General features: G+C 45.3%; 1 protein-coding gene across 1 annotated transcript in view; it reads right to left on the bottom strand.

Annotated features, from left to right (window-relative positions):
• LOC115471579 (cytochrome P450 4B1-like) overlaps positions 1 to 26,555 on the bottom strand; it is a 131,318-nt gene that overhangs the window by 39,964 nt on the left and 64,799 nt on the right. The window contains exons 5-8 of the mRNA XM_030205252.1: positions 22,345 to 22,469; positions 16,889 to 17,040; positions 13,700 to 13,806; positions 11,068 to 11,258 (exon numbers count right to left, since the gene is read on the bottom strand). Coding sequence (XP_030061112.1) covers positions 11,068 to 11,258; positions 13,700 to 13,806; positions 16,889 to 17,040; positions 22,345 to 22,469 — 575 coding nt within the window. The remainder of the gene's footprint in view (positions 1 to 11,067; positions 11,259 to 13,699; positions 13,807 to 16,888; positions 17,041 to 22,344; positions 22,470 to 26,555) is intronic.

The raw sequence follows: 26,555 nt of genomic DNA, 5'->3' as shown, positions 1-26,555 counted from the left end.
AAGCGGAGCCTTTCAGTAGTGCTTTCCAGAGTGTGGGGCTACTCCGGAAAAGGCTCGCTTGCGGGTATCACATTGTGTATGTCTTTTGGAGAGTAAGTTGCCCTCTTATAGATTGCTAACTAGTGAAAAAGTATATGCCATGATTTTGTAGCATGTCCTTTGCCGGTGAGTGTATGCACTCAAATGTGGAGCACACAGGTGTACATGTAAAGTGTAGAATTTTACCGTTTACACATGTACATGCCGCAATTCCATTCTGAAAAAACTCCAGACTGCACAAAACACGGCTGCAAGGCTAATACTAGGCAAATCACGCTTTGATCATGCTCAACCTCTTCGTTATAACCTACACTGGCTCCCCATTGCAGACCGTATTACCTTCAAAATCTGCTCATTGACTCACAAGATACTATATGGGGAGGCCCCTGCCTACATGTCAGATTTGATAGATCTACCTTCAAGAAATGTATCAGTGACTTCTCGATCCTACCTTCATCTACATTATCCAAGCTGCAAGTCTCTAAAATATAAACTGCTCTTCTCCTCTTCTTTCTCCTACGTCATCCCAAAATCTTGGAACGCTCTACCTAGGCATTTAAAAATGATTGACGACCACCAGCTATTCAAGAAATCCTTTAAAACATTTTTATTCGAGAAAGCTTATCCCCCACTTAATGCTAAGCCTTCACCGTCCTCATGTCGACTATACCCGTTTAGCCACCGACTACTTCCACCTAGTAAAGTATCCTTGTATTATCTTCTTGTTCTTTCCAGACCTTCTCACTTTTGTGTCACTACCCTCTATGCATTGTAGTCCTTTGTAATTTTGTAAGCCACATTGTGCTCGCTATAGTGGGGAAATGTGGGGTATAAATGTACCAAAATAAATAAATAAACTTCCAGGCACGGGCAATTACACCAGCTAAAGGGCTGATGTAAGTGATCACGAGGCCAATATTCAGACCGCGGGAAGCTGCCAGGTTAACTCCCATGGTCGGCAGTCAGATCCGATATTCAATGCTGGGCCGTTTGCAGTGACTGATGGTGACTATCCGGTTTATTTTTAGCCGGTTTAAACTTAACCATCCAAGCCAGTAAAAAAATGCTGACCGGTTAAGTTTATAGCGGCCAAAGAAAGGGCTGCGATACGCTGAATACTTCACGTGATATAGCTGGTTAGCCGCTATCTGCCAGATTCTGTATAGCGCGCCTAAAGATCTATGCCAAAAATCCAGGCGTATTCTAAAACAACGCGTGTAACTTAATTGCCTTAACAAGCTAATCAGCGTTGATAGCACTTAACAAGCAATAATGAGCACTAATTGGCAATAATTAGAATTTATGTGCACAACTCACTAAGCGTATTCTGTAACAAACTGCGTCTATATTCTAACGCACGCAGTTCAAAAGGGGAGTGGCTATGGGAAGGGAAAAATGGCATTTTGTGGGCGTTCTGAAATTTACGCGTGTAGTTATAGAACATGGTCCAGTGCGCGTAAATCTACCCGCATGGAGGCGCGTAGTTTTAGGCACTGGGATATCAACTAAGCGTACTCCATATACTGTGCCTAAATCTAAGCGCCACTCATAGACTACGCTTAGACGGAAATGTTTCCCATGACTGTGAATATTTAGCGGGAGATAGCCGGCTATTGGCCAGCATATGTTTGTTTCTGGCTACTTGCACACGTAGTCTTTAAAGATAAGTATAGGTTTAAGATAGGCATCATGACCCACTCCTATAGCCAGAACCTATAAGGTGACTAGCGCATCAGTCCTTACTGCCTACAAAATAGGTGGCAGTAAGGGCTCACACATGAATCTTTTTTAACGGCGAGGAGCAGCCATAGGTGGAGCAGGGGCATAGCCAGACTTCAGCAGGAGGGGGGTCCAGAGCCCGAGGTGAGGGGGCACATTTTAGACCCCCCCCCCCACCATTGCCGACACCCTCCCTGCCACTGCCACCACCACCGCCAACTTTGACCCCCCCTGCCGACGACCCTCTCAATGCCCCTCATGCTGCCAACCCTCCCCCACCATCACCTACCTTCGCTGGCAGGGGACCCCAATCTAAGTTTGTACCTGAGGCAATGGAGGGTTAAGTGACTTACCCAAGATCACAAGGAGCAGCAGTGGGATTTGAACCGGCCACCTCTGGACTGCAAGACCTGTACTCTAACCACTAGGCCACTCCTCCACCCAAAAGAACCTTGTTACTCTTTGGGGTTCTACATAGAATGTTGCTACACTTTGAAATTCTACATGGAATCTTGTTATTCTTTAGAATTCTAGAACCTTTATTTATTATTTTAGATTTTGCTCACACCTTTTTCAGTAGTAGCTCAAGGTGAGTTACATTCAGGTACTCTGGATATTTCTCTGTCCCAGGAGGGCTCACAATCTAAGTTTGTACCTGAGGCAATGGAGGGTTAGGTGATTTGCCCAAGATCACAAGGAGCAGCAGCGGAATTTGAACCGGCCACATCTGGATTGCAAGACTGGTGCTCTAACCACTAGGCCACATAGGAGACAGCCAGTAGGAAAGGGTGAGAGAAATGCCCCAAATGCATGCCGTGACTAATCATGATTAATTGCACAATTAAAATTTGTTATCGTTGGCCACCCCTAATTATATTTTGAATGAAGGTTTTGAGTGTGTTTTATTGGGCTGGTAAAGCAAGGCAGCTACACATGGAAGCATCTGTACTTACATGTGGAAGTTATGAAATTGCTACTTCCCCCTGTAAGTGCCGACATCTCCAAGTGGAAGCTGGAAGTAACTAATTAACTTGAAGTGACATAGAGGGGCATTTTCGAAAGAAACGTCTAAGTCAGAATTTGGACGTTTTACAAAGATGTCCAAATTCCGAAACAGGGAGAAGGTCATTTTTGAAAAAAATGGATGTCCATCTTTTGTGTTCGAAAATATCATGTATGTCCTGTGATTTGGACGTTTTGCGATTTGGACATCTTTGATGATTTTCGGCTAATTTCGGAAAAAAAAACGCCCAAGTCTAAAACATCCAAAGTCAAGCCATTGGGACGTGGGAGGAGCCAGCAGTTTTAGTAGACTGGCCCCCCTGGCATGCCAGGACAGCAATAGGGCACCCTAGGGGGCACTGCAGTGGACTTCATAAAATGCTCCCAGGTACACATCTAACCATTGCTCCCTTATCTTGTGTGCTGAACCCCCCAAAACCCACTACCCCCAACTGTACACCACTACCATAGCCCTTACAGGTGAAGGGGGGCACCTATATGTGGGTATAGTGGGTTTCTGGTGGGTTTCAGAGGGCTCGCTGTTTCCTCCACAAGTGTAACAGGTGGGGGGGGGGGTATGGAGTGTGGGCCTGGGTCCACCTGTCTGAAGTGTACTGCACCTACTACTAAACTACTCCAGGGACCTGCATGCACTGTAATGGACATGAGTATGACATCTGAGGCTGGCAAGTAATGTTCTTTATCACAATTTTGGGGGTGGGAGGGGGTTAGTGACCACTGGAGGACCAAGGGGAGGTCATCCCTGATTCCCTCCAGTGGTCATCTGGTCATTTGGGGCACCTTTTTTTGCCTTATTCGTAAGAAAAAAATGGGTCTAGCTCAAAATGTCAGTGTTAGTGCTGGACGTTTTTGCTTTGTTTCATTATGGCTCAAAGACGTCCAAGTCTTAGGAACGCCCAAGTCCTGCCTTGAACACACCCCTGATACGCCCCCTTGAGATTTGGACGTCCTTTTGACGGACTTCGGAGAAAGACGTCCAAAATTAGGTTTCAATTATACCAATATGGACGTTTCTGTGAGATGGACGTCCAAATGCCAATTTATGTCACTTTTTGGACGTCCATCTGTTTCGAAAATGAGCCTGACATTCAATTAGTTACATTGTAACATAGTAACATAGTAGATGACGGCAGAAAAAGACCTGCGCGGTCCACCCAGTCTGCCCAACAAGATAAACTTACATGTGCCATTTTTTGTGTATACCTTACCTTAATTTGTACCTGTCTTTTTCAGGGCACAGACCATATAAGTGGCAGCACTATCCCCGCCTCCCAACCACCGCCCCGCCTCCCACCACCAGCTCTGGCACAGACCATATAAGTCTGCCCAGCACTATCCCCGCCTCCCAACCACCGCCCCGCCTCCCACCACCAGCTCTGGCACAGACCATATAAGTCTGCCCAGCACTATCCCTGCCTCCCACCACCGGCTCTGGCACAGACCATATAAGTCTGCCAAGCACTATCCCCGCTTCCCAACCACCAGCCCCGCCTCCCACCACCGGCTCCGGCACAGACCGTATAAGTCTGCCCAGCACTATCCCCGCCTCCCAACCACCAGCCCCGCCTCCCACCACCGGCTCTGGCACAGACCGTATAAGTCTGCCCAGCACTATCCCCGCCTCCCAACCACCAGCCCCGCCTCCCACCACCGGCTCCGGCACAGACCGTATAAGTCTGCCCAGCACTATCCCCACCTCCCAACCACCCGCCCCGCCACCCACCACCAGCTAAGTTTCTGGGGATCCAGTTAGTTGTGTAACTACTCATTTGACAGCAAATATCCTCTTGGGCAATAGTTTTTAACCCTATCCTACTGACCCTACAGCTGCTTAGATTTCAGGATATCCACAATGAATATGCCTGACATAAGAATATGTGCGCTGCCGGTGGTGGTGGAAGATGCTTTTTTGATATCAGGAAGAGTCTTTTGGCATTCGACCATTCAACTTTTAAACCTATTCCTAGTAACAGAATCATTTAAGACTCCTGAGGCAGGCCTGTCGCCGAAACACGGTACTGTGTCGAGTCTGTGAATAAAGCGGTACTCTATACATCAGTATCCTGTCTCCCTGGAGTCATTGGTCCACTTCCCACTTTCCTCTAACTGTTGTTCTCTCGTGGGAGTTAGTGTTCATCCACCTCGGTGGATCACCTCCTCCTTGACATAAATCTACTCATTGAAAATTTACCATAATGATCTCATTGCATACGTACTGTGGGTGTCCTGAAAATCCAACTAGCTATTGGGATTACCAAGACAAGGTTGGGAGCCATTTCTTTGGACTCTTTTTCCACCATGTCACAGTTTCCCAGAATCTCTGTAATACAGTGGTTCCCAAACGTTCTCGGGCCAAGACACCTTTAGTGCAGGGGCGTAGCCAGACACACAATTTTGGATGGGCCTGGGCCCAAGATGGGTGGGCAGGAGTACTCCACCCTGTCCCACAAGTGATTTGGTCTCTCCCTCTCTCGCCTGCATGCTATATGATCTTTTAAACATCCCCCTAACCTGAATACCTTTTAAATAGCAGATTTTCACCGGTAGCGAGCAGCACACTGCTCATGTTGGCCCCACAGTCTTCCCTCTGATTCAACTTCCTGTTTCCACATAGGCAGGAATACATCAGAGGGAAGGCTGTGGAGCCAGTGCGAACAGTATGTATCAGTCGCTGCTCACTGCAGGTGAAGATATGCTATTTACAAGGTACTGTATGCAGGAGGGACAGTTGCTGGGAGTTTGGGGCTGGTGGGGCTTGGGGATCCCTGCCAACCACATCATAGGTGTGCTGCTACTAGGTGGGCCTAAGCCCAAAGTGGGTGGGCCTGGGTAGGCCCACCCTTGGCTATGCCACTGCAGTTTAGTGTATCCGTAATTTTTCACGGCACCCCTAAGTCTAAAGAAATACCGTAACAAAGCATAACAGTCAAGCAGTTTTCAAACGTAAACTGTAATACATCTAAGGTAATTTATGTGATCCTTTGCCCAAGCAACCTATTATTTGTAGGAAAAGCTCAAAGAATGGTCAAGTCCTGCATGTCACAATCTCAAGGAAGGTGAGTCCTTGGGCCACCACCGGATACTGACTAGTGGCAGGCGAATCACCCAGACAGGACAGAGCACTAAGGTAGAAACCAGGCAAGACCAGGCTGGAGCAGGAGACAAGCAAAACTGGAGCTGGGGCGGCCAGGTAGGGCTAAAACTAGAGCCGAGAACGAGCATGGCTGGGGCATGCAGGGCTGGAACTGGAGCGGAAGACAAGTAGGACAAATCCAACTAGTTGGACAAATCCTGCCTAGTTGTGCAGGAAACCTTGTTGAAAGGCAATGCATGCGAGTCCCATAGTTCCTTATAAAGGCCCTCACTAATGATGTCACAGCTTCTGGTGGCCTGGAAAGAGGCTTGTAATATAGTGAAGAACACAGCAAGGGCTGTCTAGGGACATCAGAACACAGTCTAGAACACTGGGAAATCAGACTGACGCTTGGATAGTCTATTATGTTTATTAGAGTTCGTAATATTCTTCTTACAGGACTTTTGCAATGTTTTTTTTTTTGTTTTTTACTATGTAAGCCACATTGAATCTGCTGTATGTGGGAAAGCGCGGGATACAAATGTAATAAATAAATAAATAACAGTTCTGCTTATTAAAGTAGTTAGGTCCAAAAGTAAGTAAACATATGTTTACCTGTATAAACTCATTAGAAAATTACCCTTCTTATGATTGACTTTATGGGGCAGTTATTTTTATTTTTTTGTTACATTTGTACCCCGCACTTTCCCACTCATAGCAGGCTCAATGTGGCAATGGAGGGTTAAGTGACTTGCCCAGAGTCACAAGGAGCTGCCTGTGCCTGAAGTGGGAATTGAACTCAGTTCCCCAGAACCAAAGTCCACCACCCTAACCACTAGGCCACTCCTCCACTGTTGCTACTATTGGACATTCTACATGGAATGTTGCTATTCCACTAGCAACATTCCATGTAGAAGTCAGCCCTTGTAGATCACCAATGTGGCCACGCAGGCTTCTACATGGAATGTTGCTAGTGGAATAGCAACATTCCATGTAGAATCTCCAATAGTATCTATTTTATTTTTGTTACATTTGTACCCTGCACTTTCCCACTCATGGCAGGCTCAATGCGGCTTACATGGGGCAATGGAGGGTTAAGTGACTTGCCCAGAGTCACAAGGAGCTGCCTGTGCCTGAAGTGAGAATTGAACTCAGTTCCTCAGGACCAAAGTCCACCACCCTAACCATTAGGCCACTCCTCCACTCCACTCCAAAATTGTGCTCCTGTTTAGCTCCAGTGTAAAATGTAATCAAGAATTACTCAGTGAAACTAAAACTTTCAGTAAATTTCTGGAGCATTTTTGCACTGGTGAAAACTTTGATAGATGTCTCTTACATGTTCTGTGAACCCACAGTGAGGCAAAGAGCTGGAATTTAGAAATGTGCACTAATCCAGCAGGATTTGAATTGCTTCATCACGAGGTTGTTGATTCATCAAAGCTACCACAGGTCAAACAATGTTAATCTCAGCAAATTGACCGTCTCCAGATAACCAGAGTATTATCTCCCTTTCATTGTTGTGAAATAACTTTAACACATGTGATTAGATAAAGATGTGTGGGACCTCTCAACTTAGAAAGGGTTTGCCTTTTTAGACAGACATTTTAAGAAATTACTGTCTAATAGGTACAATATTACTTACTGTTTTATTCTTTCACTGGCATCTCAAGTGCTCAGCATCCGTTCGCTCCTCTTCCCCAACCTCCCTCGCCCAGCATCTGTTCCTCTCTTCCCCCCCACCCCTGGTATCCGTTCCTCTCTTTCCTTCCCCTCCCCCCCGGCATCTGCTCCTGTCTCTCTCCCCTTTCTGTTCCTCTCTTCCCCCCCCCCCCCCCCCCCCCCCGTATCCGTTCCTCTCTTTCCTTCCCCTCCCCCCCCACCCCGGCATCTGCTCCTGTCTCTCTCCCCGTCACCGACAGCAATTCCAGCATGAGACAGCCCTGCAGGTTTCCATCCTCTACTTTTACTGCGTCAGCTGCCTTCTTCAGAATCACAATTGTAAAACTAAATCCGCAAACGAACCTTTTCCGGAGACGGGAAGGCAGTAGAACTAGAGGACATGAATTGAGGTTGAAGGGGGCAAACTCAGGACTAATGTTAGGAAGTATTTTTTCACGGAGAGGGTGGTGGATATGTGGAATGCCCTCCCACAGGAGGTGGTGGAGATGAAAACGGTAATGGAATTCAAACATGCGTGGGATAAACACAAAGGAATCCTGTTCAGAAGGAATGGTTCCGTGGAATCTTAGCGGAGATTGGGTGGCGACGCCGGTAATTGGAAACAAAATGGGAGCTGGGCAGACTTCTACGGTCTACGCCCTGATCGTGACTGAATAGATAGGGATGGGCTGGAGTGTAAATTTTAAGGGGCTTCAATGTTAGCTTCAGAACTTAGTACAAGAACAGTACTGGGCAGACCCTGAGAAAGGCAAGGACAAATCAAACTCGGGTATACATATAAAGGGAAGGGAAGAGGAAAGGGAAATGGGACTTGATATTGCAATTACATTCAAAGTGGTTTACATATATTCAGGTACTTATTTTGTACCAGGGGCAAAGGAGGGTTAAGTGACTTGCCCAGAGTCACAAGGAACTGCAGTGGGAATCGAACTCAGTTCCCCAGGATCAAAGTCCACTGCACTAACCACTAGGCTACTCCTCCACTCATTCCACCAATAAGAGCCAACCTCATCAGTGATGTCACAATGGCTTGATTACCCGATATTTGGCTCACTTCTGATATTGTGATGTCAAAAGGGAAAGGGGGAAGGGGAAATGGGACTTGATATACTGCCTTTCTGAGGTTTTTGCAACTACATTCAAAGTGGTTTATATACAGTGGTGGAAATAAGTATTTGATCCCTTGCTGATTTTGTAAGTATGCCCACTGACAAAGACATGAGCAGCCCATAATTGAAGGGTAGGTTATTGGTAACAGTGAGAGATAGCACATCACAAATTAAATCCGGAAAATCACATTGTGGAAAGTATATGAATTTATTTGCATTCTGCAGAGGGAAATAAGTATTTGATCCCCCACCAACCAGTAAGAGATCTGGCCCCTACAGGTAGATGCTCCAAATCAACTCGTTACCTGCATGACAGACAGCTGTCGGCAATGGTCACCTGTATGAAAGACACCTGTCCACAGACTCAGTGAATCAGTCAGACTCTAACCTCTACAAAATGGCCAAGAGCAAGGAGCTGTCTAAGGATGTCAGGGACAAGATCATACACCTGCACAAGGCTGGAATGGGCTACAAAACCATCAGTAAGACGCTGGGCGAGAAGGAGACAACTGTTGGTGCCATAGTAAGAAAATGGAAGAAGTACAAAATGACTGTCAATCGACAAAGATCTGGGGCTCCACGCAAAATCTCACCTCGTGGGGTATCCTTGATCATGAGGAAGGTTAGAAATCAGCCTACAACTACAAGGGGGGAACTTGTCAATGATCTCAAGGCAGCTGGGACCACTGTCACCACGAAAACCATTGGTAACACATTACGACATAACGGATTGCAATCCTGCAGTGCCCGCAAGGTCCCCCTGCTCCGGAAGGCACATGTGACGGCCCGTCTGAAGTTTGCCAGTGAACACCTGGATGATGCCGAGAGTGATTGGGAGAAGGTGCTGTGGTCAGATGAGACAAAAATTGAGCTCTTTGGCATGAACTCAACTCGCCGTGTTTGGAGGAAGAGAAATGCTGCCTATGACCCAAAGAACACCGTCCCCACTGTCAAGCATGGAGGTGGAAATGTTATGTTTTGGGGGTGTTTCTCTGCTAAGGGCACAGGACTACTTCACCGCATCAATGGGAGAATGGATGGGGCCATGTACCGTACAATTCTGAGTGACAACCTCCTTCCCTCCGCCAGGGCCTTAAAAATGGGTCGTGGCTGGGTCTTCCAGCACGACAATGACCCAAAACATACAGCCAAGGCAACAAAGGAGTGGCTCAGGAAGAAGCACATTAGGGTCATGGAGTGGCCTAGCCAGTCACCAGACCTTAATCCCATTGAAAACTTATGGAGGGAGCTGAAGCTGCGAGTTGCCAAGCGACAGCCCAGAACTCTTAATGATTTAGAGATGATCTGCAAAGAGGAGTGGACCAAAATTCCTCCTGACATGTGTGCAAACCTCATCATCAACTACAGAAGACGTCTGACCGCTGTGCTTGCCAACAAGGGTTTTGCCACCAAGTATTAGGTCTTGTTTGCCAGAGGGATTAAATACTTATTTCCCTCTGCAGAATGCAAATAAATTCATATACTTTCCACAATGTGATTTTCCGGATTTAATTTGTGATGTGCTATCTCTCACTGTTACCAATAACCTACCCTTCAATTATGGGCTGCTCATGTCTTTGTCAGTGGGCAAACTTACAAAATCAGCAAGAGATCAAATACTTATTTCCACCACTGTATATTCAGGTACTTATTTTGTACCAGGGGCAATGGAGGGTTAAGTGACTTGCCCAGAATCACAAGGAGCTGCAGTGGGAATTGAACTCAGTTCCCCAGGATCAAAGTCCACTTCACTAAGGATAGCCCTCCACTAGCAACTTTCCATGTAGAAGCCTACACAGTGCTGTGTTTCGCCATTGGCATCCTCAGGAGCTATTTAAAGATCACTACAATATAGCGGCATACCAACATGATTCATCCATTATATGTATTTTCAATTACGGTAGCTGTAAATACAACATGATGTTAATCTCATATCAGCTATCTCATTTTATAAGCTTATTTATTGAACATAACTTTCTTGTATACAGATATTGAAAGAAAATTTGTGGATACTACTTTTGATCTGATTATCCAGTCAACGCTATTGGTTGAACAAGTGAATTCACAGGGTACAACGGAACTAGTATTACTCTTTGAATACATGAACGCGTTTGCATTATTCTTTGACTGCGTGGACTTTTGAACAGGAGACAATGGTTTATATTATGTTGAAAAGATAAGAATTATGTAATAACTGTAATTTGTGTAACGTAATAACCACTGTTTTGTGGAGAATAATTTGCACATGTATAGGACATGTTTGTTTATAATCTCATATGAGCTAGACAAAATATATTACAGCAATAAATAGCAATTTCAGATAAAAAATATATATCTATTCCTAATTGAATTTTTGTTATAGAGTCTTGGAGGAATAGTATAGAATAATAGTCCCTTTTCTAGTTATTTACTTTAATCTCTCACCATTCCACCGTGTCACGGTCTCCCAGAATTTCTTGGATTTCCTTCCTGCATTTTTCTTGGTGTTCCGGGTACTTGGCCATGCAGTACAAGATCCAGGAGATTCCACTGGCTGTGGTATCATGACCTTCAAACATGAAGGTGTCCACCTCTGCACAGAGGTCCTCATCTGAAAGTCCTTCTCCATTCTCATCCTGTGTAATTATGAAGAGTGCATTACAAGCAGAGCAGTTGAAAAATGAATGGTCACTAATACTCAATATTCTGCAAACATTTATTTATTGATTTATAAACCAAGGTGTCCTTTTACTAAGGTGCGCTGGAAAATGGCCTGCGGTAGTGTAGACGCACGTTTTGGGCACGCGCAGAATCATTTTTCAGCGCACCTGCAAAAAAATGCCTTTTTAACATTTTTGCCGAAAATGGACGTGCGGCAAAATGAAAATTGTCCCAAAATACAGCAGCGAGACTCATTTTTGGCAAATCACGTTTTGAGTGCGTAACCCCTCTTCGTATAAAACTTCACTGGCTCCCTATTAAAGAGCGAATCAACTTCAAGATCCACACATTAATCCACAAGATTATCCACGGTGAATCTCCGGACTATATGCTCAATCTGATTGACCTTCCTACCAGAAACATGTCTGAATCTTTGCAAAATTACCTCAATCTGCATTACCCCAATTGCAAAGGAATCAAATACAAAACCTATTATGGATCTAACTTCTCCTTCCTAGGCAGCCAACTCTGGAATGCCCTCCCCAGATCTATCCGATCTATCCATGACTACCTACCCTTTCGGAAAGCACTAAAAACCCATTTATTCAAGCAAGCCTATCCACATGACCCTGATTAATCTTATGAACCCATCTACCTATCGCACACCCATATGATAACGACATTGATCCAGACTATATCTCCCACTCTGCTCCCCTCCATTGCCTATCCCTACCTACTTAATTTTTACCCTAACAATATTCTGTATTCCTATTACTATGTAAGCCGCATTGAGCCTGCTTTGAGTGGGAAAGCACGGGATACAAATGTAATAAACATCAGCCCCATGGTCACCTGAATGTGGTGTTCCCCAAAGATCACCCCTCTCACCAACCCTCTTTAACCTAATGATGACTCCTCTAGCCAAGTTGCTAGATAATCAAAACTTCAATCCATACATATACAGTATGCAGATGATGTTACGATCTACATCCTGTTCAAACATGATCTAAAAGAAGTCACTAACAAGATCAACCAAAGCTTTCAAACCATGCACTCCTGGGTAGATGCATTTCAGCTGAAACTCAACGCAGAAAAAACACAATGCCTTATACTTACCTCACAACATAACACAAACAACTTCCCCACCATAACCACCTCAAACTTTTCCATCCCCGTCTCTAACTCTTTGAAAATTCTAGGAGTTACCATAGATCGACATCTCACTCTTGAAAAACCACGTGAAAAATACAACCAAGAAAATGTTCCACTCCATGTGGAAACTCAAAAGAGTAAAAACTTTCTTCCCAAGAGCCATTTTTCGAAACCTGGTACAATCGATGGTACTAAGTTACTTGGACTACTGCAATGCACTCTACGTTGGATGTAAAGAACAGCTTATCAAGAAGCTTCAAACCGCCCAAAACACCGCAGCTAGACTCATATTTGGAAAAACAAAATATGAAAGTGCAAAACCCTTAAGAAAGAAACTATACTGGCTTCCTCTTAAAGAACGTATCATGTTCAAAATCTGCACGTTAGTCCATAAAATCATTTACGGAGACGCCCCGTCATATCTGCTTGACCTAGTGGACCTCCCATCCAGAAATGCCAAAAGATCTGCTCGTACCTATCTTCATCTGCACTTCCTCAGTTGCAAAGGATTAAAATACAAACTGACACACGAGTCCAGCTTTTCCTACATGATCACACAGTTGTGGAATGCACTCCCAAAACACCTAAAAACAATCAATGAAATAACCAACTTCCGCAAATCGTTGAAAACCTCTCTCTTCACCAAAGCTTACCACGAAAATGCTTAACTAACTACAATACACCACTACGCGTCCCTGACTATGAATGTCTTTTTTTTCTTCAACTGTTTGATCAGATCAATACGCTAAGATTGCTGTTCTTGTCATCTTTTTTAACACCAATTGTATCTCTGTAAACTGAAATGGCATTGCCATTACAGGTATTTGTAAGCCACATTGAGCCTGCAAATAGGTGGGAAAATGTGGGATACAAGTGCAATAAATAAATAAATAAATAAATAAAATTGCTGTGCGTCCATTTTGGGTCTGAGACCTTACCGCAAGCCACTGACCCAGCAGTAAGGTCTCACGTGGTAACTGGGCGGTAATGGTCTATGTGCATCAAATGCCACTTGACGAGCTTAGCTGCCGCACGCCAGAAAATAAAAGATATTTTTCAGATGCGCGTAGCACACATGCACCAAAATTGAAATTACCACAAGGGTCACGTGGTAACTCCAATTTGGCAGGCGTTGGGCGCACGTAAAAGGGCCCCTTAGAGTCTGCGCTATCTGCCATTCTAGGCAGGCAACAATAAAGATGTACATAAAATAAACATAAAACAAGATACAAATAATGCCAATAAAAGTCATTCAAATAACTACCTTGGCATACAGAAGAATATCCAGAAAATCTAAGTGTTTCTTTTTCTGGAGTTTTCCAAGTTCTTTTTCATCCTTAAGAGACTCTTTCCTCTGCTGGATAACTTTCTCTTTGTCAAGAAAAGATATGGTATTTCAATGACAATGAATTACAAGAGCAATATACTGTTATCTCCTTATCGAAATCCTCTCACAATATTTTGGTGGTATTCGAGGGCAATGGGACAGCTGTAAACATTTATCCCCAAAACATACATTTCAGTGAAAAACAATCACCAGACATCAGAACACCTCAACCTTCTCAACAGCCAGTGCTTCTTATCTTAAAATTCAGATTCGAACCTCATCTAAATCGACACTTCTAACCCGCTTATTATAAAGGTCTGAAGCGGCTTGCAAACGTTAAAACTTCCTTAATATATTACAAACACTTGTTTAGAAAATTTGTGACTAAAATACAAAACCATATTTATTTAGGCATCTGAATTCACATAGCGGCCCTTTTACGAAGCCACGGAAGGTTCTACGCGCGTGCAGCATGCACCCAAATGAGACCACCGCCAGGCCAGCGTGCCCTCCTGGCGGTAACTTCAGATTTGGCACACGCCCATAACGCCTGGATGGATTATTTATTTATTTATTTCCAGGCGCGCTGTTTCTGGCAGTAATTGGCACTTGGCGCTTACCGACCGGTCAACATTTGTGTAGCGCATGAGCCCTTACCGCTAGATTAATGGGTGGTGTTAAGGGCTGAGGCCTGTTTTGTGTGCGCGTTGGTTTCAGTTTAACCGCAGGCCCTTTTCCCGTCCCATAAAAAAGCACCCTTTTTTGCAGACGCAGTAAAAACCGGCCCAGCGCGCACCCAGTACATGCGCCTACCCTACCGCAGGCCATTTTTTACCACAGCTTAGTAAAAGGGCCCCTTATTTCTCAAAAAGAAAAAAAGTTTTCAAGCCCTTCCAAAATAACGCATAAGAAGGTTGATTCTTTAGACTGGGCAGTAAATTATACCAAATTTGAGCAGCTTTGTATGAAAGAGAATTCTCCAAAACATTTTTGAATCGAATTCCCTTAAACGAGGGACTAATTAAGTTCATCCAATGTAAAGATCAGTTAGAACTTAATCTAGGTGAGCAAAAGAGCAAATGAATTACCTGCAAGGATGTTAATTAAATTGTACCATATCTTAAATCAATACAACAAAGATTAAAAATTATACGCGCCTACAGCAGAAGCCAATGCAGCTCTCTTAGAGGATCTTTTACTAAGGCACGCTCTCGTTTTTGGTGCACACTAAAATTGGGCGTGCGCTAAACGTTAGAGACGCCAATGCATTCCTATGGGCGTTTCTAACGTTTAGCGCGCCCCCAATTTTAGTGCAGACCAAAAACGTGAGCGCGCCTTAGCAAAAGACCCTCTTAATAATGGAGAGTGACAAAACCAGGGGCGTAGCCAGACTTCGGCGGGAGGGGGGGGCAGAGCCCAAGGTGAGGGGCCACATTTTAGCCCCCCCCCCCCCGCCAATACCGACCCCGCCACCGCCAACTTTGACGACCCCTGCCGACGACCCTCTCAACCCCCCTCCCGCCGCCAACCCTCCCCCGCCATCGCTGTGGGCTACCTTTGCTGGCAGGGTCCCCAATCCCCACCAGCCGAGGAGGTCCTCTTCTTCCTCCGAATGCTTTGTTCTGTTTCTGACGTCCTGCACGACGTCAGACTCACAGAAACAGAACGTAGCCTTGCAGATCAGCGAGCAGCGGGAGGGGGGGTCGAGAGGGTCATATTTATCCACTCCTACCCTAGCTGAGATAATATTTAACCATCTCTCTGACCTCACGTGCAACTTTCTTCAAATCAATCACCTTACTTTCTAATTCTTCCTACTTTCTTACTCATCTATATGTTACAACTTTGCCTTACCCTTCACTACCAATTGTAATGTTCTAGTACATATTGTGTTGTCATTGCAAGTAGTCTACCACGCCATACTTTGTATTGTTGTTCGAATATTTTTACTGCTCTAATTGCCTCCTGCTCATGTTTGATGTATTCTTACTGTACACCACCTTGAGTGAATTCCTTCAAAAAGGCGGTAAATAAATCCTAAAAAATAAATAAATAAAATAAAATAAATAAAACGCCCATTTCCCCACCCATGGCATACTTTAGAATTTAGACGCAGTTCATTACAGAATATGCTTATCAAGTTATGCGTGTAAAATCTAATTTTTGCCAATCAGTGCTCATTATTGCTTAAGTGCTGTTAAAAACGCTGATTGACTTGTTAAGCCAATTAAGTTACATGCGTGTGTTGTTATGGAATACGCTTAGATTTCAGCACAGAACGCTAGATGTGATATATAGAATCCGGCGGTATATTCCTATAGGCATCTTATCATTTAGCAATCACGAATCTTTAGCGCGTGCTAAATCTGTTAGTGCACCTTAGCAAAAGGACCCCTTAATTTCAGAAAATGTTCCCTGACTAGGCTTTAATCTGTGCTTCAGAAAGTAGGGACAAATCCAACATCACTCCTGGAACTCTGGAAGACCTCTCTACTATTAATTTTTCATGTTGTCTCATTGGGTTTAATTCAGATTGTGAGGAAACTGTCAACGGAAACTGAAAATGTGAATCAGTAATTTTTTATGAAACAAAGGGCCCCTTTTACTAAGTCGCGTAGGGCTCTAAGCTTGCCCAGCACACGCCAAAATGGACTTACTTCCCGACTACCGCGTGGCTCTTGCAGTAACTTCATTTTTGGCGTGCATCTGATACGCGCATCTGAAAAAATATTTTTTTAAGACGCGCGTAGTGAATGCGCGCAGGTCTTTACCGCCAAAATTCTTTACCACTAGGTCTATGGCTGGGTGGTAAGGTCTGAGACCCAAAATGGAGGCGCGGCAATTTTGTTTTTGCCGCACGTCCATTTTCGACAAAAATTTTAAAAAGGCATTTTTTTGTAGGTGCGCTGAAAAATAATTCTGCGTGCGCCCAAAACCTGCGCCTACACTACTGCAGGCCACCTTTTACCGCGCCTTTGTAAAAGGACCCCATAAACATTAAACAAATGAACATGGCTTCTCGTAAACACTCATACAAGCCGCGGTGTTAACTTTTTCATTTGCTTGATCTGCTTCTCTAATTACTGTGACTCCCAGACTAGGAGCGTACCGAAGACACTGGGATACCTGTATGCTGATGAGCCAGTCTGCAGCCCTTCCGGAACCAGAACCCGTGGGGGCTGAGGTAGTAAATGAGGTCACTGTGATACGGGAACCAGCGGAGTCGGTGGTTTATCAAGTAAGACAGGTCATATACAGTTTGGATGTAGGAGTCATCGCTGGACATGAGAAGGAATGGGAATGATCTCATTAGAGACAAATGCACTGTCTACATTCTAACTCAATATACAAACATAAGGACGCATGTGTAAATTCAAATTATGGCAGCAAAAGATAGGGTGTGGGTTAACAAAATCACAAAAGATAAACTGACACAAAAATCCACTGAAAAATAACATAAAAAGTTCTTTGAAAAAGGAAGGAAAAGCATCAAAGAGCTCAAAATCTAAACAGATTTAAAGAGCTATATAGATCCAGTAGATCTCTTATTCATCACTGGCAAAATCCTTCCAAAAAAACTTTATATTATTTCTGTATCTTTTATCAATATTCATTATTCAACATTCAAAATGCAAAAACAAAACAGGAGTGGCCTAGTGGTTAGGGTGGTGGACTTTGGTCCTGGGGAACTGAGGAACTGAGTTTGATTCCCACTTCAGGCACAAGCAGCTCCTTGTGACTCTGGGCAAGTCACTTAACCCTCCATTGCCCCATGTAAGCCGCATTGAGCCTGCCATGAGTGGGAAAGCGCAGGGTACAAATGTAACAAAAATAAAATAGATACTATTGGAGATTCTACATGGAATGTTGCTATTTCACTAGCAACATTCCATGTAGACGGCTGCGCAGGCTTCTGTTTCTGTGAGTCTGACGTCCTGCACGTACGTGCAGGACGTCAGACTCACAGAAGCAGAAGCCTGAGCGGCCACATTGGTGATCTGCAAGGGCCGACTTCTACTAGTGGAATAGCAACATTCCATGTAGAATCTCAAATAGTAGCAACAGTGGAGGAGTGGCCTAGTGGTTAGGGTGGTGGACTTTGGTTCTGGGGAACTGAGTTTTGATTCCCACTTCAGGCACAGGCAGCTCCTTGTGACTCTGGGCAAGTCACTTAACCCTCCATTGCCCCATGTAAGCCGCATTGAGCCTGCCATGAGTGGGAAAGTGCAGGGTACAAATGTAACAAAAAAAAAAAAAAAACAGCACTTCTCTTAAGAAAAAGCTCATATAACATAGTAACATAGTAGATGACGGCAGAAAAAGACCTGCACGGTCCATCTAGTCTGCCCACAATAAACTCATATGTGTATACCTTACTTTGATTTATACCTGTCTTTTTCAGGGCACAGACCGTATAAGTCTGTTCAGCAGTATTTCCCGCCTCCCATCACCGGCTCCGGCACAGACCCCGTATAAGTCTGCCCTCCCCTATCCTAGCCTCTCAACCACCAACCCCTCTTCACCCCGCCACCCAATTTCAGCTAAGCAGGGGCATAGCTGCTATGGGGCCATGGGGGCCTGGGCCCCCGTAAATTTGGCCCTGGACCCCCCTACCAACCCCCCCCCCCCCGCCAACCCACCGTCGCAGTCTGTACCTTTGCTGGCGGGGGACCCCAACCCCCACCAACCGAAGTCTTCTTCCTGTATTTGTTTTTTTTTTTGTTTGTTTATTTGTTACATTTGTACCCCACACTTTCCCACTCATGGCAGGCTCAATGCGGCTTACATGGGGCAATGGAGGGTTAAGTGACTTGCCCAGAGTCACAAGGAGCTGCCTGTGCCTGAAGTGGGAATCAAACTCAGTTCCTCAGGACCAAAGTCCACCACCCTAACCACTAGGCCACTCCTCCACTGTTGCTACTATTTCAGATTCTACATGGAATGTTGCTATTCCACTAGCAACATTCCATGTAGAAGTCGGCCCTTGCAGATCACCAATGTGGCCACGCAGGCTTCTGTGAGTCTGACGACGTACGTGCAGGACGTCAGACTCACAGAAACAGAAGCCTGCGCAGCCTTCTACATGGAATGTTGCTAGTGGAATAGCAACATTCCATGTAGAATCTCCGACAGTAGCAACATTCCATGTAGAATCTCCAATAGTATCTATTTTATTTTTGTTACATTTGTACCCTGCGCTTTCCCACTCATGGCAGGCTAAATGCGACTTACATGGGGCAATGGAGGGTTAAGTGACTTGCCCAGAGTCACAAGGAGCTGCCTGTGCCTGGAATCGAACTCAGTTCCTCAGTTCCCCAGGACCAAAGTCCACCACCCTAACCACTAGGCCACTCCTCACTTCTGAATCTGGCATCCTGCTGCATGTACAACGTGCAGGACGTCAGACTCACAGAAACAGAACGAAGCCTTGCGATCTGCAGGGCTTCGTTCTGTTTCTGTGAGTCTGACATCCTGCACGTTGTACGTGCAGCAGGACGTCAGACTCAGAAGAAACCAAATGCAGGAAGAAGACTTCGGCTGGCGGGGGGTTGGGTCCCCCGCCAGCAAGGGCAAAGGTACAGACGGCGACGGATAGCTGGCTGGCTGGCAGGCGGGCGGGCGGGTCGAGAGGGGGGGGTCAAACTTGTTGGAGGTGGTGCTGGTGGCGGCAGGGGGTGGCGGCAATGGCGGGGGGGTGTCGGCGATGGCGGTGGGGGAGTCGGCGGCAGCGGAGGGGGGCTAAAATGTGCCCCCTCACCTCGGCTCTGGCCTCCCCTACCGCTGAAGTCCAGATACGCCCCTGATATAAAGTGAAGGACAATCAACGAGCTGTCCACACGCCCCTGGCTTGACTCTGATCCTGCACTTTATATGAGCTTTTTTAAGAGAAGCGCTGTCTTCTTTTTGCATTTTGAATGTTGAATAATGAATATTATGAAAGAAAAGACATTACTAGCACAGGTCTAGACCAAAACGTCCAACTTTTAGCCCTGGACATTTTTGTTTTGTTCCATTATGGCAGAAAAATGTCCAAGTGTTAGGAACTGCAAAATCCCGCCCTCAACATGCCCCCTTGTGATCTGGATGCACTGTAGACATAGAACGACATCTAAAAAATGGGTTTTGAAAATAGCGATTTGGACGTTTTTGCAAGAAAAACATCCATCCGCCGGTTTATGCCACTTTTTGGATGCTTTTCTCTCTCAAAAATGAGCCCCAGAGTAACCCAGGTAAGTCTATATCCTTTAAAAATGAGCCTCTATATCAACTGGTTCACTTTTAGCCACGTTTAACCTGCTTCTCACCGGCCTCCCTCTTAGCCATCTCTCTCCTCTTCAATCAGTCCAAAACTCTGCTGCGTGACTCATTTTCCGCCAAAGTCGCTATGCTCACTTTAGCCCTCTCCTTAAGTCACTTCACTGGCTCCCTATCCGTTTCCGCATTCAATTCAAACTTCTCTTATTGACCTATAAGTGCATTCGCTCTGCCGCTCCCCCAGTACCTCTCCACTCTTGTCTCTCCCTACGCCCCCTCTCGGGCAGGGGCATAGCTGCTATGGGGCCACGGGGGCCTGGGCCCCCATAGATTTGGCCCTGGACCCCCTGCTGGCGACCCTCTCAACCCACCCTCCCGCCGCCAACCCGCTGCCTGCTACCTTTGCTGGTGGGGGACCCCAACCCCCGCCAGCCGAAGTCTTCTTCCTCGTTTGGTTTCTGACTCTGACGTCCTGCACGTACAACGTGCAGGACGTCAGACTCACAGAAACAGAACGAAGCTCTGCAGATCGTGCAGGACGTCAGACTCAGTCAGAAACCAAACGAAGGAAGAAGACTTCAGCTGGTGGGGTTTGGGGTCCCCCGCCAGCAAAGGTAGGCGACGGCGGGTGGGGGGGTCGAGAGGGTCATCGGTGGGGGGGGGGTCAAAGTTGGAGGTGTCGGCAATGGGTGGCTGGCTGGCTGGCTGGCGGGCGGGCGGAGGGGGGCTAAAATGTGCCCCCTCACCTCGGCTCTGGACCCCCCTACTGTTGAAGTCTGGCTACACACCTGCTCTTGAGTACTCCGTTCCGCAGATAAATCTCTCGTCTGTCCCCTTCTCCTCTACTGCTAATTCCAGGCTCCGTTCCTTTTATCTTGCTGCACCTCATGCCTTGAATAGACTACCCGAGCCTGTACGTCTAGCCCCGTCTTTGGCCGTTTTCAAGTCCAAACTTAAAGCCCAGCTCTTTACCACTGCTTTTGACTCCTAACCATTGCTCACTTGCCCTGTCCTTTTATTCTCACCTCTTTATTCCCTTACCCTTAATTGTTCTGTCTGTCTACCTGTCTTATCTAGATTGTGAGCTCTTTGAGCAGGGACTGTCTTTTGTGTATGGTGTACAGTGCTGCGTATGCCTTGTAGTGCTATAGAAATGATAAGTAGTAGTAGTAGTAGTTTATTCATGCCTTCCAAAAAATGCAACAATTTGAGCCCCCTTTTTCTAAGGCACACTCACGTTTTTAGCACGCACTAAAATTGTGGGCGCGCTAAACGTTAGAGATGCCCATAGGAATGCATTGGCGTCTCTAATGTTTAGCGCCCCCACAATTTTAGAGCGCGCTAAAAACATTAGAGTGCCTTAGTAAAAGGGGGCCTTGGTGTTGGCAAGACTTCCTTTGGCTGACTGCAAGTTGACTCTGTCCCATTGAACCATGTTTGTCTACATGTTCAGTAACTTGGTTTTATACAATAATTACTGGTATGGGAGAAAGTGGGATGTTTGACCACGGATAACCAAAGACTGGAGGGATAGATTCTTAAAACAGTTGTTTAATGATGAAAAAAGACTCGACACAAACGTTGTGTTTTGGCCATTAGGCCTGCATCAGGATTCTCAGTCGACGGAGAACAGCTGATTCAACGGAGAACAGCTGATATAAACATTTAGAAACACGTAGTAAGGTGGTCGAAGGGGTTGGTCTCAGTCAACGGAGAACAGTTGATGCAGACGTTTAAAAGCAGGTGGTGTAATGATCAATGAGGTTGGTCTTTAAAAAGACCTTTCCTGGAAGAACTTGCTCATAGACAATTGAATTATCATTACACCACGTGCTTTTAAACGTCTGCATCAACTGTTCTCCGTTGACTGAGACCAACCCCATCGACCACCTTACTACGTGGTCAAACATCCCACTTTCTCCCATACCTGTATTCTCTCATGGGGCGTTCGAGTTCTACTACTACTACTACTATAAATCACTTCTATACTGCTTGTGGCGGATTGTCTGGTCCTTACAATAATTGCTAACATTTTTCTTGGCATTGACACCAGACATACCAGTCTGTAGTTTCTCGGATTACTCCTGGAACCCTTTTTTTAAAGTTACCCTTGCGTTGGCCACCTTCCAATCTTCAGGAACCATGGACAACTTTAATGACAGATTACAGATTGCCAATAGTAGATCTGCAATTTCATTCCTGAGTCCTTTCAGCTCTAACAGGTTCAAATTGAAATCTGAATTTTATAGCCAGTCTAGTTCATGCAGCTTTAACAGAAAATGACCAATAAACATAATATAAGAATATGCAAAGGATCAGGCACAGACCTGTTGTGTTGGCAGTCGCTGTTGTAACTGAAGGCACATTTCATGATACTGTCTAGGGTCATCAGGCTGACGTGCTGGAAAAGTTCCACTGGCTTGTCCTCTGTGACGATCTTTTCCCACTTATCCTGAAGCAAGGACACAGAGGAAAGACCCACTTAGTCATGGGATTTTTGTGTCGTTGTCAGTGGTACTCAGAATATCAGGAGCCATAGAAGCCCAGAAGAAAATTGGATTATCATGAAAGTTACACAGTGAGGTTGCAGTACATTTGCCTTTCCAGACTATAAATATTTCTCCTTCACATTTTACCACTACTCGGGGCTTTTTTTTGAGGGGGTACTGAGAACCGGTACCGTTTCCATTTTCTTCTAAATTTGACCCATGGTACCGTACGTCTTATCTTCCGCCTTAACCGATATACTCATATCACCCCTCTCCTTAAGTCACTTCACTGGCTTCCGATCAGATACTGAATACAGTTCAAGCTTCTCCTTCTCACCTACAAATGCACTCGATCTGCAGCCCCTCCTTACCTCTCTACCCTCATCTCCCCTTACGTCCCTACTCGTAACCTCCGCTCTCAAGACAAATCCCTCCTTTCAGTACCCTTCTCCACCACCGCCAACTCTAGGCTTCGCCCCTTCTGCCTCGCCTCTCCCCATGCTTGGAACAAACTCCCCAAGCCCATACGCCGGGCCCCCTCCCTACCCATCTTCAAATCATTGCTCAAAGCCCACCTCTTCAATGTCGCCTTCGGCACCTAATCACTACATCTCTTCTCAGGAAATCTCATATACCCCAACTTGACATTTCGTCCTTTAGATTGTAAGCTCTTCTGAGCAGGGACCGTCCTTATTCGTTAATTTGTACAGCGCTGCGTAACCCTAGTAGCGCTCTAGAAATGTTAAGTAGTAGTAGTAGTAGTAAGTTTTAATGAAAGATCTCAGGCTCTACACACCAATTGTGCCTTGTCATAGATTCTATGACTGGTTGCAGGGGGCCTAGTTATATTGGGGGTGGGTCCCTCAGTGATCACCCCCCACCCCCGAAGGGTGGCCTGGCATTTGAGTACCGACACCTTTTTCGCTAGAAAAAACACACTGCTACTACTACTTATCATTTCTATAGCACTTACTAGATGTACACAGTGCTGTACACATTATATGTGGGTATTTTCTCTGTCCCTGGTGGGCTCATAATCTAAGGTATTTTTTTTGTACCTGGGGCAATGGAGGGTTAAGTGACTTGCTCAGAGTCACACGGAGCTGCACTGGGAATTGAACACAGTTCCCCCAGTTCTCAGACCACTACACTAGCCATTAAGGTACAGTGCAATCCGCTTAAGTGCAAGGGTCTGGGACCAAAGAAATACATGCAATTAACCGGAGTGTGCACTTAACCGTTGTGACCCAAAGAAGCTTGAAATCTGATAAAGACATGTACTGTTTATTATACGTACAGTATACAGTCTCCGTTAACTGATGTTAGGCTTACTTGAAGTAATCAGTTATAGTCCTCTGTACACTATTGGGTCCGTGAGTTCCATAGACTATGTCTGCCAGATGGTAAAAACTGTCATAGCACTGACATCCAGTGGCCTCCAGATAGGCCCGCACAGTGTTGAGACTCTCCAATGCTCTTGCAAAAGTGACAGGAGGTTGTTGAATTTCATCAGCATGTGCCTCGCTGCTCATTTCATCATCTGTTTCATCATCAGCCGTTGCCTGCGTGGAGGCGCATATCTCGACATCAATGCTGTTGGCAGCTGTTTGTAGATCGTAATCAACAGCTACGTAGTGATGAAACTCCTCTTCAGTAACACTAGCTGGGATGTCAATAGCCTGTTCATCTGACGCGTTTGCAACAGCTGCATCTGTTTCATCTTTCTCCACATCCTTAACAAAACTTGCCTGCTTGTAGCAGTTCACAATGGTTGCCTGTGTAACATGATTCCAGGCTTCTTTCTGCATATGTAGGGAATCCAACAGTGATAGATTACGAGCTAGTTCAACAGCACGTTTATCCTTGCCAGTCTGGTCATCCATAACGCTCATCAGATGACATAGCACAAGAGCCCGATAATGTTTGGAGAGGTAGTGTTTGGTGGCAGGAAGACCACCTTGACGTTAGACAGCCTCACATCATCACTGTGTGCAGCACAATTATTACAAAGCAGCAAAATCTGACGCTTTGTGCCCATATTCTAGTTAACTTCTTTAGCCACTGCTTCTAAATTTCCCGTCATCCATGAATTTGCGTTAGCCTCGTATGACACAGGAAGTCGCTTAACATTCTTGAAGCAACGGGGCTGTTTGCTCTTTCCAATGATGAGTGGTTCCAGCTTCTCACTCCCATCCATATTGCAGCAAAGGAGGATCGTCAGTCGGTCCTTCGACGTTTTACTTCCTGTAGTTTCGGTTTGTTTGAATGCAAGTGTTCCAGTAGAGACCGGTTTCATCAGCATTGAAAATGTCACGAGGTGCAAACTCGTTCAAGATGGTAGGAAGAACTGAAACAACCCAATTTTCAGCACCAAAGTCATTAGAGTCTTGTTTTTTTGAGGGGGTACTGAGTACCGGCACCTTTTTCATTGTCTGCTAAAATTGACTCATGGTCCCCAAGTTATAGTAAAAGAGCTCAGGCTCTACACACCAATTCTGCCTTTTCATAGATTCTGTGACTGGTTGCAGGGGGCCTGGCTATTGTGGGGTGGGTCCCTCAGTGATCACCCCACCCCTGAAGGGTGGTCTGGCATTTGAGTACCGGCACCTTTTTTGCTAGAAAACACGCACTGAATGTAAGTATACTGGATTACTGCTGTGTCGGCCTTCCATGTTCTATCCATGTAGATACAAAATTATGACTGGGATTCTGATCTGATACCACGCTGGAGGGTTTGTAACGTCATAAGGGAGGAATAGCTGGGTAGATCTTCTACATTCCTTGGTTTTATGTGTGTAAAAGGAGAGGAGATATGTAGGGCTGTATCAATCCTAGACTCCATTCCTTCCATCTTGCTGGTCCGTATGTCTGGGGTAGACTTCCTGAGTCAGTATGTTATGCTCCGTCTCTGACTCTGTTCGACTCCAGGCTAAAAGCCAAACTTTTAGAGGCAGCTTTTAACTCTTAACCCCCTCCCCATTCACCTGTTCAGTACCCAAGTTAGATTTATTATGGGAATGATTAACGTAACTCCCTAATCCCTTATTTGTCCTGTTTGTCTTTCTTGAATAGACTATAAGCTCTGTCAAGTAGGAACTGTCTCATACGTGTTTTGTGTACAGGGCTGAGTACGTCTAGAAATAATATGTAGCACTGGTAGTAGTAGTAGTATGTAAATGAGGTCTGGGAAAGAAAGTTGGAGGAATACTAGACATTTTTTTTGTGTATATATTTCTTTATTTCATATTTCAACAAGTATTACACTTGAAGCAGAAAAAGTACATTTGTCAGAAATAGCTAACAAAGGAATAAGAAAAGAAAAATCTAAAACAGATTTTATCAGGAATACTAGACATTTAAATGAGAGACTATTTTGGGAAGAAATGTTACGCTTTTCCTGAAACATTGTGTAAAATGGATGACTTGCTAATGCCCACTGCTCACTGAAGGGCCCTTTTACTAAGCCGTGTAAGTATCAACGCGCGCCCAACGCATGCCAAAATGGAGTTACCGCATGGCTCTTGCGGTAATTTCATTTTTGGTGCGTGTCCGATACATCCGAAAAATCATTTTTATTTTCGGACTTGCGCATCAGATGTGCACCAAGTGGCATTTGATGCGTGTAGGTCATTACTACTACTACTACTACTACTTAACATTTCTAAAGCGCTACTAGGGTTACGCAGCGCTGTACAATTTAACATAAAAGGACAGGCCCTGCTCAAAGAGCTTACAATCTAAAGGACAAGTGAGTAGACGATACGATGGGGGCAGTCAATTTGGGGCAGTCCGGATATCCTGAAGGTAAGTGTTAGGTGCCGAAGGCAGCATTGAAGAGGTAGGCTTTAAGCAGAGACTTGAAGATGGGCAGGGAGGGGGCTTGACACAGGTATACCACAAAGATCAACAAATGTGAACTCCTACACATATATCCAGAATTGCCTTACGATATTTGCTATCATGCTTTATCATTACCGTCTGGTTACCGCGTGAGACTTTACCACTAGGTCAATGGCTGGCGGTAACGTCTCTGGACATGTGCCAATTTT

This window comes from Microcaecilia unicolor, chromosome 6 (genome assembly GCF_901765095.1).
Source record: "Microcaecilia unicolor chromosome 6, aMicUni1.1, whole genome shotgun sequence".
Lineage (NCBI taxonomy): Eukaryota > Metazoa > Chordata > Amphibia > Gymnophiona > Siphonopidae > Microcaecilia > Microcaecilia unicolor.
This window is presented reverse-complemented; position numbering and strand designations above follow the sequence as displayed.